The 17,191-nt window shown below is 33.7% G+C and overlaps 1 protein-coding gene across 4 annotated transcripts in view; it reads right to left on the reverse strand.

The window, feature by feature from the left end:
• The window catches only part of Smurf2 (SMAD specific E3 ubiquitin protein ligase 2), a 59,966-nt gene that overhangs the window by 34,959 nt on the left and 7,816 nt on the right, over positions 1 to 17,191 (reverse strand). For 2 of the 4 annotated variants that reach the window (XM_048798164.1, XM_015504769.2), the window contains exons 3-7: positions 12,291 to 12,424; positions 9,509 to 9,574; positions 7,568 to 7,652; positions 5,061 to 5,144; positions 1,867 to 2,069 (exon numbers count right to left, since the gene is read on the reverse strand). In XM_048798164.1, the coding sequence (XP_048654121.1) occupies positions 1,867 to 2,069; positions 5,061 to 5,144; positions 7,568 to 7,652; positions 9,509 to 9,574; positions 12,291 to 12,424 (572 nt within the window). Of the gene's footprint in view, positions 1 to 1,866; positions 2,070 to 5,060; positions 5,145 to 7,567; positions 7,653 to 9,508; positions 9,575 to 12,290; positions 12,425 to 12,823; positions 12,831 to 12,894; positions 13,009 to 17,191 lie in introns of those variants that run through there. The other 2 variants (XM_048798165.1, XM_048798166.1) reach the window with 2 other exon arrangements.

The following is a 17,191-nucleotide window of genomic DNA, read 5'->3' on the forward strand; positions in this document are numbered from 1 at the left end:
TGTGTCTAACTACGACTAAAAAAATAAATATTTTTTAAAAGTTTTTAAAAATTCAATATACAAGACAACAAAACCATTGTTAATATTTATTAGCAGAAATTTATTTATAAGCTTCTAATTAAATCAATAAACTTAAATTGCAAACTTTAAAAAATTTTAAACATAAAAATGTTTAAATTCAGTTACAGATGACAGCTGTAATAATTTCAGCCTTGGTATCTACCTTATTTCTGTTTTAGTTGTACAAAATTTTTTTAAATCTAGATCACACGATATTATAAAAGTATAACTACTCCTATTCCAAATAGCTTGCCTTATAATCTCAAAGATAAATGGCAAAAGATACTTTATTTTAAGATCTATACATTGACAATAACAGCTAAATTTTATTGAGCACTTTCTATACCACTCTTTCAGATACTTCACATAAAATATCATTTATTCATGCAATAAACCTACACTATTGGTACTATTACATTCCCCATATGTTCACAGAGGCTAAATACTATGCTCAGTGTAACATGGCAAAGCTGGGATGTGAACTGAGGTTTGTCTGTTTCACATACTCTAAAGTAATCTCTGAGGCACAGCACAGTTAGTGGACAGTTTTTTTTCTTTTCCAAATTATAGAGCTAAAAATGGCCCTGCACAATGGTGTATGCTTATAATCCCAGTGACTTGGGAGGCTGAGGTGGAGGTTTGCAAGTTCAAGGCCAATCTTAGAAACCTAATGAGGCCTTATGTAACTTAGTGAGACCCTGTCTCAAAATAAAAATAAAAAGGGCTATGGATGTGACTCAGTGGTAACGAATACCTGGCTTCAATGCCCAGTGCCAAAAGCAAAAAAAAAAAGAGCTAAAATATGTTATTTGTTGTTGTTTTTTTGGTACCAGGGATTGAACACAGGGCACTTTATACTACTGAGCCAAATCCCCAGCCCTTTTTTATTTTTCATTTTGAGACAAAGTCTCACTAAGTTGCAAGTTGTTGAAGCTGGCTTTGCACTTGCAATCCTCCTGCCTCACTTCCCAAGTTGCTGCCTCCTGTAAAATATGTTTTAAAATAAAATTAGAATCATGAATTTGCAGAATAGTTTTTTAAATAACTAAAAATAAGAAAACTTAGATCAGGCAATTCCCAATGTTGGTCATTAGGTGTCACTATCAGCCCAAAATAATTTATCTACAGTCAGTGCTAACAGGGCAAAAATTTAGTTAGCTTTTTAGCAAGTAAGCGATGCCAGTCAAGTTCATAAAATGCTAGTGTTTGCAAGGAGTGATTTAGAAAGTCTGTATTCAATTAGAAGATTCACATTATCTTCCACATGAAATTCTATAATTCCAGGAAATTACCTAAGAGTAAAATCATCTTATACAAAAAAGTGACTAAATCATTTACGATAATCCCGTCACTCGGATAATCAAAAATTATAGATAACAAAGAAAAATAAACACCATAAGAAATACACCTTTGAAATTATTCCTAAATATGTTTATCCAAAACCAAAAACCACACTGTATGTGTAACTTCAGATGACCTTTATCAATAATAATGCTACCATACCTTTATGCAGTGCCTACTTGGCAGAGTTGTCTCACTATGATTCAGGTTTCTCACAATACCTTGTGATAAGGTATCAGTCACATTTAATTTTAAAAGAGCATAAAAGCTAAAGTAATTAGTCAAACATTGGTTAGGTAGTCTTCTAACACTTCAAAGACTTTTCAAAGTTGGGAGGTTTTATATTTGCTTTTATTTTCATGCAGAATCCCTAAGCTCAGGTTAATAAATTTTTAAGTTAATTTTTGTTCTTAGAAACTAAAATTAGTAAGCCACATTTTATTTTTCCTTTGCTAGTAGTCATACCATAGCCTTCTGGTAGGTCTGGAGGAGTGTGTAAATGTGTCCTGCTCATATAATTTCTATGTCGTTGAGACCTGACTCTCCTCTCTGCCAGCCTGGGATCTGAAGACTGTCCACATGTTGCACCATTTGTTCCACTAATTGGAGTATTCTCATCAACAAAGCAGCTAAGAGGTCTGCCAGGACTAGAATATTCAGATGCCGGTCTATTGAAAAGTAACAAGGAAACAAAGTTATCAATTTAGATAGCAAAAGTAGAGTTCTCTACAGTAACAATCACTTACCACATAAGAAAATGGAATGACTGATACAAACTTAATGATTTAAGAACTCTGGCCAAAGCAAGCCTGAAAGCTTTAGGTGCCAGAGAAATGCATGTCAATTATATATTTAAATATTGGTTTTAATTGCTTTTTATATAAAGTCCAGATATTTATAGATTTGAATACCAGATTACAAAGCATAACTTGACATAATACAACCGACCTCTCAGACCTGATTTCCCACCATTCTCCCTCCCAACTTAGCTTCTGCCACACTGATACTCTTTCTGTTCCTTGAACTTCTCAAAAGTCATTTTACCTTTAGTCCTCAAAAACAGTACCTTTTCATTCCACCTAAAATACTCATTACTCCTACTATCCCTGGGCTTGGTTCTTTTTTATCATTCAAACATAATTTACACTTGATGCCTCCTTAAGAGGTCTTTCCAATCTTCTAAACTAAAGAAGTCAACCAGTCATTTGATAATCCAGACAGAACCCAACCTATTTTTTTGACTTTACAACAGTGCAAAAGCAACCAATGTTTATAGCAACAGTACTTCAAATTTTTATCTTTTCCTGGGCTAGCAAGTAATACACATAGCATACTCTCAAAATGCTAGACAATTGGCAGGGAACTGCAGCTGCCAGTCAGACATATGATCACAAAAGTAAATGACAGATAGTCTACAATATACTATGTTGCGTGTGGTATGTTAAGTATATTCAATGAATTTCTGACTTAAGGTATTTTTAACTTACAATGAATGGGTTTATCAAATATTATCCAATCAAGTTGAGGAACATCCATACCTTGCCTTAGTTCCTCAACACAGCAGTTATCTCTGCTATTTTTCATTTTTTACAAATCTTGTTTTTGTTCATATTCCCCCACTAGAATATTTATTGAAAAGGGGGGTGGGTAGTCTGCTGATTTTATTCCCTACTATCACCTAGTGCTTGTTGTGTTAGTACAAGTAGCTCAATAAATACCTATTGAAGCTATTTGTCTCTATCAAGGAGCTTTCAGACTTATTGGAAGTCTTCCAAAACAAAATATTCAAGAATTCATTTTTACGATAACATTTATAAGAACCAACATTTTATACATGTGGAAATTAATTCTATCAACTAAATGAATTAGAAGGAAATAGGCTTCATTTAAACACTGACACACACATACCCATTCACTTATGCTCACTTATAATAAATATGTTTTTCAATTTCAATAAAATCCTTGACAGTTTATGCTACCAATGCAACATCTTTAAAAAAGGCAACATAAACTAAGCTTTTACTTGACAATTACAATGTAATAGAGAAATTTTATGATTCCAATGAGCTAATCAATTAATTCCCAATAAGTAAAGGAGGTAAAGCTAATGAGAAGCATTCGATAATCTATTCCTGGTGCCAGTCCTGCCCAGTAGAAGAAAAAAAGCAAACAAAACACTGAACAGAGATGACAAATAAGCTTTGATTTTGCTTTTTAAAAGAGGAAAAGGCGAATGGATAATTATGAATGTAATGCACTCCACTATTGTCATGTATGTAAGAAATAAATTTTTTAAAAAAAAAGAGGAAAAGGCGGGCTAGTGTTGTGGCTCAGTGGTAGAGTGCTTGCCTTGCACATATGAGGCACTGGGGTCAATCCTTAGCACCACATAAAAATAAATAAATAAAGACATTATGTCCACCTACAACTAAAAATATATTTTTTAAAGTGGGCAAGGAGAACTAAGTCACTTACTCTATTCATTTTCAGTTACTTTAAAAGCATGTCTTTATAGTTCTCAAAAATGAGCTTGCACCCTGATGTCTTTCTAAATTAAGCTCCATAAAAAAGGGACTATATGTCTACCATTCTTCAAGGTTTAATTCAGAGTCACCTCCTTCACAGTTTTCCTTTGCAACTTCAACCAGCTCCTCATCACCCACTCTAAGGTAGGTGCCCCTCCATAGTGTTCTTATCTTGATCACAGACCTTACTTGGACTTGATATAATATGATCTCTTTATGTGACTGAAAGAATAGAGACACTGTACAAATATTTTATAATGACCATTCAATAACAGATGTAACTACAAGCTCAAAAAAAAAACCCACAGATACCCAGAAATAAAATGATTATTCAATTTATTCAAGTGATTCAATTAATAAAGATATATATTGGTACTGGGGAATTGAACCCAGAGATACTTTACCACTGAGCCACATCCCTAGTCCTTTTTATTTTTTGAGTCAGGGTCTCACTAAGTTGTTTAGAGCCTTGCTTATTTGCTGAGGCTGGCCTCAAACCTGTAATCCTCCTGCCCCAGCCTCCTGAATTGCTGGGATTATAGGCATAGACCACCATGCCCAGATCAATTAATGTTTATTAAGTAATACCATAGACCCTGGTGCTCCAATACCAGGATGACCTGTCAAACAATCTTTCTTGATGATTATTACTATTTGGGGGTGGGTACCAGGGATTGAACCCAGGGGTGCTTACCCACAGATCCAGAACCCAGCTCATGTTTTTTTTTATATTATAGACTGTCTCCATGAGTTGCTTAGGGCCGCAACGCTGAGGCTGGCTTTGAACTCAAGATCCTCCTGCCTCGGCCTCACAAGCCGCTGGGATTATAGGCGTGCACCACTGCACCCAGCTGTTGATGATTACTTTTTTTTTTTTTTAATTGTAGATGGACACAATACCTTCACTTTATCAATTTATGTGGTACTGAGGATTGAACCTAGTGCCCCATGCATGCAAGGCAAGCACGCCACCACTGAGCCACAACCCCAGCCCCGATGATTACTTTTTAAAAATGATAGCAAATATCTGCTGTAAAATCTATGAAAACAATCTAGTAAAGATGAGAGATAAAAAGAAAGGAAATTCAAGAAAGTAACTAGCAAAAACTATCAGAAATACCTATATGTTCTTACCGTGTTGGGCGTTCCCATTGTGTAGTTCTTGTTATGTGGTTAAGATACTGAATTCTTCCAGAGGCAGTTCGCCTTTCTTCCCAGCTTAAATAAAAATATTGAAAGATAAGGCATTAATAAGATTTAATAGGAAACTAGGACACCGAAGATTTTCACTGTGATCACAAAGGTTATCTACTATCACAAATCAGACCAAATGGAAGGATCAAATCACAGAATATAGATTTTTTTTCAATTTACTTTAGAACTACATGATATATTTTATGAAATGCTGAGCTTCTAGAATATTTACACTGAGATGTGACAAATATCTTTCCATCAGCTACAGTGAGAATTTTCAATGATGTAACACTCAAATTATACTAATTTCGTGAAAAATGGCACTATTAAAAATATGTTTAACCATAAATTAATGTAGCTAGTAAGCACAAAACTAAGCATTGGAATCCAGGTGGCCTAAAAAGAAAAATCACTCTCAATTTTTTAAAGTCAAATTTCAAAAAGCATATATTTAAAAAGCTTTCAAAGCAATCTGTCTATCCAAACTAATTTTTTTTTTTTTTTTTTTGATGGTGCTGGGGATTGAACCTAGGGACTTGTGCATGTGAGTCAAGCACTCTACCAAACTAATTTTTAAAAAATCAAGAATGCCACTTATCCCTCAACTTTTTATTGCAAATCATATAATGAAAAAGGCAAAGGACTACAGATATGTAATATTTTCACCAAAATATTAGCAGAGTTTTGGGGAGATTAAACTTTTTAGCAGAAAATGAAAAAGATGCTAGGGGTTCCTCCCCCCCCCATAGTACAACAGTCATAGGCAAGTTAGACTAATGAACTTTATAGTCCATATTGCTATAACCTCTCAATATTAATTAATTATTCAATCTAAACCTCCTCTTCAAAAGTATCATATTCTACCTCACATCCAGGAAAGACTTAACAGACATATCAAAAAGCTGAAGTGGTCTATAAACAGAGTTAATTATAGCAATTTTTAATAGTTTAAATAAATTGGGCAAATACCACAGCTTAGATGTAAACATTTCTGTCAAAAGCTGGATGAGATGGAATACGCCTGTAATCCCAGCAGCTGGGGAGGCTGAGGCAGGAGTATAGCAAGTGTAAAGCCAGCCTCAGCAACTCAGTGAGGCACTAAGCAACTCAGCAAGACCCTATCTCTAAATAAAATATAACAAAGGGCTGGGGAACAACAAAGTAGCTCAGTGGCTGAATGTCCTCGAGTTTAATCCCAGGTAGGAAAAAAAAAAAAATCCATCAAAAATAATTTGAATTGAAACAAAACCAATTATATACTTCAAATGGATCCAATTGATTGTATGTAAATTACACTTCTTTAAAGTTAACTAAAAATACTTTGAAAGTTAAAAAAATTAAAGACAAATTAGTATCAAGGATAAAGAGTAGTGATAGGGCTGGGGCTGGAGCTAGGGCTGGGGCTGGAGCTAGGGCTGGGGCTCAGTGGCAGAGTGCTCGCCTAGCACCTGTGAGGCACTGGGTTCGATCCTCAGCACAACATAAAAAATGAATATATAAAATAAAGGTGTTGTGTGCATCTACAACTAAAAATATTTTTTAAAAAAAGATAAAGAGTAGTGATAAAGATCAAGAGCTTAGGAATTAAAACTTAGGTTTGTGCTCCAGCTCTGCCACTTACTATGTGAGCTTAGACAAGTTACTTCACTTCTCGAGCCTCAGTTTTTTTAAATGTAAAATGAAAGAGTGGCAATAATGGTAATAACAGAAACAAAAGTAACTAAAATTAAACACTATATGCAAGATATTAAAGTGCTTTAAGTAAATGATTTAATTTTCTCAACAATTTATAGGGTATGACCTATTATCAATCATCCTTCTTAATAAATAAATAAATATAAACTGAAGCTTATAGAAGTTAAATAAATCAATTAAGGTCATAAAGCCAATAAACAGAAGAGTAAGGACTGGAACCCAAGTGATCAAACACCAGAATTGTATGTTCTACACTACCTTCCAAGATGTTTTAAGAATTAAATGATGTAAAGTTTATAAAGTGCTTATAACAGTATTTGATCCATACATGTTCAATAAATGCTATTTTGTCATAATTACTATTACCCAAATTATCTTTTCCAACCCTCTAAATAGAGCAATGTTTCAAATTTAGTACCTGAATGGTCTCTTTGGAATAATTTAATCAAGCAAAAAAAGTTTTTCTTTTAATAGATAATATGTGTAGAAGAGTTATATTTAGCAAAATATTTTCACTTTCTTCTTTGTCAAAACTTTTTTTATAAAAAAAATCAAATTTAACAGACCAAACTCATAGCTTATTTTATAAATTTGTTATGACAAGATCCTTCTAATTTTCCAATTAGAAAGAAAACCTTCATTATGAAATTGATCAAGCAAATTTCTAAAGCATATAGTAAATATCAACTTTTTTATTATTTTACAGATAATCCTTATATATTTCTCTAATGATTTTAGTGATATTAGCTTACCCATCTGGTAAATCATTATCAAACAAACGACTGCAGTCCACAACTTGTCCTCCTGTGCCTATTCGGTCTCTGGACTGAAGACTTACTATTGTAAACAACAGAAACATTACTAAGATTCATTGAAAGAACTATTACAATCTAAAATATCTATCTTTAGAAGGCATCTGGCTTAGCTTTTTTTAATACCTTAGTAAAATCTGTAGTTTATTTTCACATAATCTCAGCTACTGGGGAGACTGAAGCAGGAGAATTTCAAATTCAAGATCTGCTAGGGCAACTTAATGAGACCCAGTCTCAAAAAGATGAGGATGTAGCCAAGAGGTAGAGGACTCCTGGGTTCAATCCCCAGTACTGGCGGGTGGAGTGGGGGATTAAAACATTTGTTTTCTATGTAGTATACTCCAGTATTCCTAATGTAAAACAAAGTATCCTATTTTTATAAATGTAAATTTATACCCAGTAAAATGATTTTGTTACTCCTAGATATTAGTTGGCAAGCATTACCTAACATCAAATCAAATACAGTAGAAGCTATTGCATGTAAAAGGACTGTATGCCAGGATTTTTTTTTTTTAGAGATCGAGAAAGAGAATTTTTAATTTTTTTTTCAGTTTTCGGCGGACACAACATCTCTTTATTTGTATGTGGTGCTGAGGATCGAACCAAGCGCCCCACGCATGCCAGGTGAGCGCGTTACCCCAGCCCCCAGGATTTATTTTTGACATGTTTTTTACACCTTTCTCAATTAAGAATGACAGGCATTGTCAATAATTCTGTAATGCAAATACTTCCCTGGGATAAACCCCAAAAGAGCTTTGTTATGTGGCTACTGTGGCAGTTCCCCAACTATGAAACTAATGCATTGCCTTGTAAAATGAAGTCTTCCAAATACTCAGGAACTAAAACCTTTCTGGCAGACTCATAATAAAAATCAGTTTAGTCTAAATTCTGCTCTATCAAGAAGTATAAGATTCCAATTGCATTTTCTTCTTTTAATTAAAGAAGCTTCAAAAGTGCCTTCCTCAGTGTCCTACTACACCGTGCATCTTCATCAAATCTCAGTATACCAATTCTTTTTGTTGTTGTTGTTTCTGTAACTTGCAGTCAATTTATTAAACTCTGCAGGTTTACAATTTCATATTAAGTAGCCTCCTTCTATTTCATATGGTTTCCGTGTGATTGCATCAAGGATTAGCCCCATGCCCACTGAAACTCCTCCAGTACTTCCTGCACATAGGGCTTCCTGCACATCAGTGCTTGGGTCTTGTCTTCTGGTGCTTTGTGTGCTTGTGCCTTCTCCAGGGAGGCCAAGGAGGCAGCTCCGCAACAGGCGTTCAGTATACAAATTCTTAAGAAAAGGCTCCAGAAATATTGTATGAAGCCTTTTTCTCTAGGTCAATTTAAGACAGTCTATTAGCCCATTTCTAACTGAATGCCTTATGACTCAGGTGGAATTTCATCCTTATTTCCATTTAGTGTTACACTGCTATTGTTCATTTTATTTTTTTTTAGCACCATTTTCAAAACTGTAAAGCATTCAACATTAAACAAAGCATTAAATTTAAAAAGTTCAATATTCTATTCTTACTCTTACTCAAAAACTAGTTCAAGAATTTTCAGAAAACATTAATAACCATCTCCCAAGTTTACCTCAGTGCTCTACCATATTTGAGTACTTTGAAAGAATTCCTGGCTTAAAGAAACAAAATAACAACACTAGAAACTACAAATTTTTTTATATTAAGATTTTTTAAAATTAAGTTAACCTGGATTCTGTATATACTGTAGCATTTTTCATGACTAATCTTTAATTAATGCCAATACAGTGAAGCTGTATTTATTATATTTTGAATTAGAATTTATTATATTTTGAATTATATACTTGAATTATTATATTCTAAATGAGGTCAAAATTCACATAAATTTAAATTGTACACTTACCTACTATCTGTCCTCTAACTGTATCATTGTCATTTGGCCCAAGTTTGCATAGATCCAACCTCTGATCTATTTCAAATCAACAACAACAAGAAAAAATTTTAATTAGCTGGTATTAGAAATTCTAACATCTATTAAGTGATAATTTACATAATCCATTAGAAATCAGATCACTTAAGGAATTAATCATGTTTTAATTATAAAACAAATGTTTAAAATACTCTTATCTGTATATATAATTAGTATAAATATCTCAACAAGTGTTGGTAATTAGGACTTCAAAAATCACAACAACAGTGGTGTATTACATTGTCAATAGGCAGTTTTTTCTTTCCAAAGCTTTCAGACTACTTCAGTTTTTAGTTGTGGCTTACATCTTAACAGCTGTTGGTCTTAAACAACCTAAGCCTTGGTTTTCTCATATATGATAAAACTTGTCTTAGATTTTTTTTATAACTTTATTTATTTATTTATTTTTATGTGGTGCTGAGGATGGAACCCAGGGCCTTGCATGTGAGAGGCGAGCGCTCTACCTCTGAACCATAACCCCAGCCCCTTACCTTAGATTTTTTAAGGATTAAATGAGATAATTACAAATCTCAGTACAGTATCTGGCATGTAAGTGTTCAATAAATGTTAGTTGACATTATTATTATTTTTATGCAACCATTCCAAATGACACATACACACAATAAATATTAATAAGAAGCCAAAGGAAAACTTAAGATCTGGGTTTGATTTATTCTGCCACTAATCATTTAGGGGCAACAAATTTATTCTCTTCAGTGCCTCAATTGTAAAACAAATACAACTTTGACCTGGCCCTCTAAGGAACAATGTCACCCATTAGCATGCTGGTTTTACTTTGATTATAACACATATAGCTAAGTTATTTTGAAACTTGCTTCTTAAATAATCATGAATTGGTAAAAGGAGGAGACCATATCTTAGTCTTTGTATCCTCCAATTCAATCTGGAAGAACACTACATCAGGTGCTTAAAAATGGCTGATACTAGCCCATGGCATACGCCTGTAATCCCAGCAGCTTACGAGGCGGAGGCAGGAGGATCAGGAGTTCAAAGCCAATCTCTGCAATTTAGCAAGGCACTAAGCAACTCAGTGAGGCCCTGTCTCTAATAAAATGGAAAACAAGGCCAGTGGTGTGGATCAGTGGTCAGTGCCCCAGAGTTCAATCCTGGTTTTAAAAAAAAAAAAAATAGTTGATACTATTACTACATATCAAAAAGCTCAAATAAATTAATGCTATAAAACATTTACAAGCAGCACAAAGAAAATTCTGTACACTGAACTACAACTGCTGGCTATCCAGACAAAAACACAAATGTTTTTTCCCTCTGCAAAATAAATGGTGCTACTGGGTTGGCTATACAGTGGATGTCTGCAGAGCATGTTCCCTCTTCTCCTATTCAGTTCTTCCAATGTGGCATACACCCTTTGTCAGAGGCTTTTGCTTTTACTTCTCAGTCAACAAGATCCATGCCTTTTTCATCTTTGTATCACCAAGGTTCAATAAACATTGTGTAACCTGAACAAGGGATAATGCCAGACATTTGATCTATAAGTTTTACGTTTGCCTGCTGGATTGGGAAATAAATGTTTGTTTTTACATGTAGACCTTTTCCAAACCCAACCTCTCTTTCCTGTTGGTCATCACCCTCTTAACCCAGAAATTTAAGGATTTCTCAGATTCCTTTAAATTCCTGTGATTCAGAATTTCTAGCTCTATTTTCTCCCTTTTTCTTAACAGGTGAACATTTGTAAATCTGGGCTGTGGTATTGCAGTCCATTAAAAGAGTTCATCTCTTAATATATATTCAATGCTATATTTACTGTTTTTTAAATTTAAGTTCCTTAGTTAAATTTTATGAGTTTATTAGTACAGGTATCTGGGCCAAAATTTCATGATAATAACAATATTTTTTATATTGTATAAAAAAGAATTTTGTAGAAACAACAACAAAAAAATCTGTTGAAAAAGATATTTACAGGCTGGGATTGTGGCTCAGCGGTGGAGCCCTCGCCTAGCACAGGCGGGACCTGGGTTCGATCCTCAGCACCACATAAAAATAAAGGCATTGTGTTGTGTACATCTACACCAAAAAATAAATATTAAAAAAAAGAAAGAAAAACATATTTCCATCTATGTCCCAATGGGAAGACATTAAAAAAATATAGAAATAATTTTTAATATATCTTTATCATACATGCCACTCTCAGCTTTGTCAATTACATGAATTACACTTGTTAAAAATCAATCTGTCCATCTGTTATGGATATAACTTCTAACATCTTGATTTTGGTATATCTCCTAAAGGCCAGGCTGATGATAAACTGAACCTAATTTATAGTTAAGTAGTTAATACAACTACGTTGCACTCAAAATAATGTCTTATCTTTCTTTAACTTTTAATTTTGTTCAGCAGTTTTATATAACAATCTTATCCACTAAAAATTCTCCCTTAACTGCCACCTTAAACACTCCAATCACCTAAATAAAAACTCAATTTCATCTCACAGATCCACCAAAACCAGAAAAAGATGCTAAGACATTTAAAAAGGCATATGTACTTTTAACACCTTTCTTTTCATCCTTCTGAAGTTCACAAAATAAATACAGACCAGGATTTCACCAATGTTTCAGACATACAGAAGTTAGATTTCTGAACCCCTATAACATAATTAAAATCACTGTAACAATTAAAATAACATAATAATAAAATAATAACATATTTTTTAATTCAAAAATCACTAGTATCTACTCACAACCAGTGTCTTTGAGGCGGTTGATAGCATTGGAAAGAAGACGAACACAACCAAGAAATCCAGCACCTTGTTTTTTATGGATCTTCTTGTGATTCCATACACTGATTGTAACTGAATCAGACTTTCCAATATACCTAAAAAATAAGATGGCTACATAGGTAACTTGGTAGTTACAAGTGGTATAAAATTTTTCCTTTGTCCTTTTTATATTCCGAAGTTACAAAAATATTTCAAAGTATGGCTAGCCAGGTCATGCAAAATATGTTTTGATTTCAATCAATCTCCAGGTCTGAATTTAAATTTTTAAAAATCTTAAAATATATAGAAATAATTTTTAATATATCCTTGTCATACCTGCTACTCTCAGCATGGGCAACAATGCTTGTTAATTTAAAAAAATAAAATAAAAAATAAAAGCTCTAGCAGCTAGTGTCTATAACAAGGGAGTTTATAACAATTATTTCTTTCTAAGAACAAAAATCCTAAAAAGTACTTCTATTGGTTACTCTTAAAATATAGTTCAATCACATGACCTACTATCTCAGAGACTTACTTCACTTTCAAGGGACATTGTCAAGGCTGACAGACCAAAAATCTGACCTACCTGTTATATTTTTAAATGGTGTAGAACAAAAGCTGTTTGTAACGCTTTTCCCCTGCTTCTTCCCTGTATGCAGGCCTTGAGCGAGCAGGACTCTTGTAGATTTCACTTTACTGCCTGCAGACAAGCAGAGCAGGGAAAAGCGTTACTGTTCTTGTCTATGCATATGTCTGCAATTACATAAAAGCTCCACCACAGCCAATTGTTAACATGGAATCAACCCATGCAAAAACATATAACATAATTATATCAGTAGAAACTAACTTCATTTCAAGACTCTAAGATGTCAAATTTTTGGTCCAGCAACCTTGATCATAAAAGTGTCATTCAGTTTTAAAAAAATTACTTACTATATAAAAAAGTATGAACTACTTAAATGAGGGCTAAAACTTTTAAATAAGAACATGGAAGGCATACTTGAGTCCCTGGATCCAGCTATACCTAAAGAATGTCCACCCAGGGTTCTTAATTATACAAACCAATCATTTCTTTTTCTAAAAATGAAGCCAATTTGAATTTGGCTTCCAATGCTTACAAATGAAAAGATATGAACTAAAATATCAATCAAGACACAAACACCAATTTTCCAACACATCTATCACATATATCTTGGTATGTATTTACTGCATGCTATGCCAAAATTCCAGAACCAGGATCAAGCATTAAACAAATAAATCACCTCAAACCAAACATTTAAAAAAAAAAAAAAAAAAGGCATGTTAAATCAGTTTCCCAACTAGCTGGCCTGAACTGTACATATGCTGAAATACGGATTTTAAAGGTATCAGAAATTTTAAAAAAAATTTTTTTTAAGTTTTGGAGTTTTTAAAAATTAAAGCATTATACATAGTAGTTGAGTTCATTTTGACAAAAATCATACATGCAAGGAATTTGATTTCAATCCCCATTTCTCTCACCCTGGCTGATCCTCTCCTCCCTCCCCCTATTCTCCTTCCTCTACCCTACTGGTCTTCCTTTAGCTGCTTATTTAATTTTGATTGGTACTTTCTAAATATGCATAAAAGCAAAATGCCCTTTGTTACCTTTATATATGCATGTAACATGATTTTGTTAAATTCATTCCATATTTCCTTCCCTTTCTCTTCCTCCCTCCTCATTCTCTACCTTCTACTCCACTGATCTTCCCTATACATTTATGATATCTAATTCCCCTGGCCAACCTTCTTTCCCATATTTTGCTCTAGCTTCTACATATAAGAGAATACATTCCCTGATTTTCTGAGTCAGGCTTAATTCACTTAGCATGATGTTCTCCATTTCTATTCATTTACTAGCAAATGCCATCATTTCATTCTTCTTTATGGCTGAGTAAAACTCCATTATGTATATATACCACATTTTATTGATCCATTCATCTATTGACAGGCATCTGGGCTGATTCCATAATTTGGCTATAGTGAATAGTGCTGCTATAAACACTGAAGTGGCTGTATCACTGCAGTATGCTGACTATGGTTCTTTTGGACAAATACAAAGGAGGAGGATAGCTGGGTCATATGGTGGTTCCATTTCTAGTTTTTAAGGAATTTCCATACTGTTTTCCAGAGTAGCTGTACTAATTTGAGTCTCAACAATAATGTATCAGTGTATCTTTTTCAACACATCTTCACAAGCATTTATTATTATATGTGTTCTTGATAATTGCCATTCTGATTGGAGTAAGATGAAATTTTTGTGTAGTCTTGATTTGCATTATCCTGATTGCTAAAGATGCTGAACATTTTTTCACCTACTTGTTGGCCATTTGTGTTTCTTCTTTTGAGAAATTCTATTTAGGTTTTTCTGCATGCATACCACCACACGTTTTATGTACACTATGATGTGAAAAGATTGGAAATCTCTACATTAAGCTGTAATACACATTTGGTAATTACAGACCTTCTGGAAAATAGTCAAACTATGAATTACTAAAAATTATTAATTATACTGTATTGCTTAAGTGTACATGTCACAAACATTCTGTCCAAATATCCTGAGCCAGAAATGAATCAGAACTATAATAATTTTTTACACCTAGTGAAGTATCTGTTCTCAATTTAAGGAAACTTCATTCAATATAACATATAGCACATAAAAGTCAATCATTTTATAACTGAAAGTTAAACAGAGGCTTCTATTAGGTTCTACTAAAACTTCTTCAAAAAATATATGATTTATAAATAAGCCTCAGGACATTATCATATAGACCAAAATATGATGTATACATTAAAGATTTCTGGCTAAAATATAATTATCAGAATTTGTAAACTTAGCCAATTTAAGGTAAAGATTTTGCAAAATGATTCTAAGCATTTCCCTGATCTTTTTCCTTTCAAGGTGTATCTTGGAAACAAGCAAGATGAAATCTAGGGCTGGGGATGTGGCTCACTGGTGAGGTGCTTACCTGATATGTGCAAGGCCTTGGGTTCAATCCCCAGCACACACACGCATGCACACACACACAGAAAGGAATCTAAGAAGTACATGAAAAGTTGCTCAGTATTGCAGTTGGGCACAGTGGCTACACACCTGTAATCCCAGCAATTTAGGAAGCTGAGGCAGGAGGATCCCAAGTTCAACTCTAGCCTCCACAACTTAGTAAGGCCCTATGTAATTCATCAAGACCCTGTCTCAAAATGAAAAATAAAAAAGGCTGGTGATGTAAGAATGTAGCTCAGTGGTAAAGTATCCCTGGGTTCAATTGCCAATACCCAAAAAAAAAAAAAAAAGTTCAACATTGTTAGTTAAAACCCACAATGAAGTTATCAATTCGTACCCACTAAGATCACTATAATTTTTTAAGAAAAATAATAAGCATTAGCAACACAGGAATAGAGAAAATGCCCTGAAATTTTTCATATGAAAAACAATAATCAGGGCTGGGTTGTGGCTCAGCAGTAGAGCGCTCGCCTAGCATGTGCGAGGCCCTTCATTCAATTCTCAGCACCACATAAAAATAAATAAACAAAATAAAGATGATATTGTGTCTAACTAAAAACTAAATGTTAAAAAAAAAAACAATAATCACAAAAGACCAAAATTAGGACACCATTAGCAATAATCTAAACTTGTACTAATCCAAAACCCATGCTGTTCCAGCCACATGGGATTAGTGAATATTTCAAATGTGGTTAGACCAAACTGAAGTGGGATGTTAAGTAGAAAGAAAATAAACCTCTGATTTCAAAGACAATATATGATATAATAGCTCAATATTTTATATTGAGTGTATGTCAAAATGTCAATATTTTAGACACTGAAATTAAATAAAATACATTATGCTTAATTTCTTCTGCTTTTGTTTTTCAATATGGCTACTGGAAAATTTAAAATTACAAATGAAATCCCACTTGTGGCTCACATATTTCTATTGATGCTAATCTAGACCTTAAAGATAATGGAGTAATGTATTTGAAATTTGGAACAAAAGTTATATCTGGGGCTGGGGATGTGGCTCAAGTGGTAGCGCGCTCGCCTGGCATGCGTGCGGCCCGGGTTCGATCCTCAGCACCATATACAAACAAAGATGTTGTGTCTGCAGAAAACTAAAAATTTTTTAAAAATTCTCTCTCTCTCTCTCTCTCTCTCTCTCTCTGGCTCTTTAAAAAAAAAAAAAAAAAAAAGTTATATCTGACCTTACAGTCTATACCCAAACTATCAGGTAAAAAGGCGAAATATATTATTAGAGCATATCTCAAAAAATTTTTTCTATTTTTGCACTCTCAAAATGACAGTGGAAGATAGACTTCACCACAACAGGGGAGTAAGCAAACCACAGGAAGTCACTGGAGCTAGAAGAAACAAAGGCAATTAATCCTGACATAATAATAAAGGCAAATCCCAGGACAACTGCAAGGCAATTCTTAGAGAACTACCAAACCAGATTAGAGTAAAAGGACAGAGGGCCCTGGAAGGATGTCTCCAAGAAGAAAAATCCAATGGAATATCTAATAGGATTGAATGTATGGTGAGGATGTTTACTTCCGTAGTAGAATTTGGGAATTAATTAATGAGACAGAAAACAAGACAAATGACAGAGATAACTATTAACTTCAGAAACAAAAGTGGTCAAGACAGAAAAAATAATTATTGTACACCATGTGATACAGCTCTGAATATTTACAAAATCATATTCATGTAATCACAGAACAATGATTTAACTACAAAAGTTCATATAACTATACTACAGAGCTAAGAGAAAGGAAGGGGCAAGTGAGTATCATTATGGGAGTGGGGATGAGTGGTATTAGTTTTAAAAGCTTAATCATCTTCTCAGGTAGGAAATCTTAAAACATCTAAA

Source organism: Marmota marmota, unplaced genomic scaffold, assembly GCF_001458135.2.
Source record: "Marmota marmota marmota unplaced genomic scaffold, marMar, whole genome shotgun sequence".
Taxonomy (NCBI): Eukaryota; Metazoa; Chordata; class Mammalia; order Rodentia; family Sciuridae; genus Marmota; species Marmota marmota.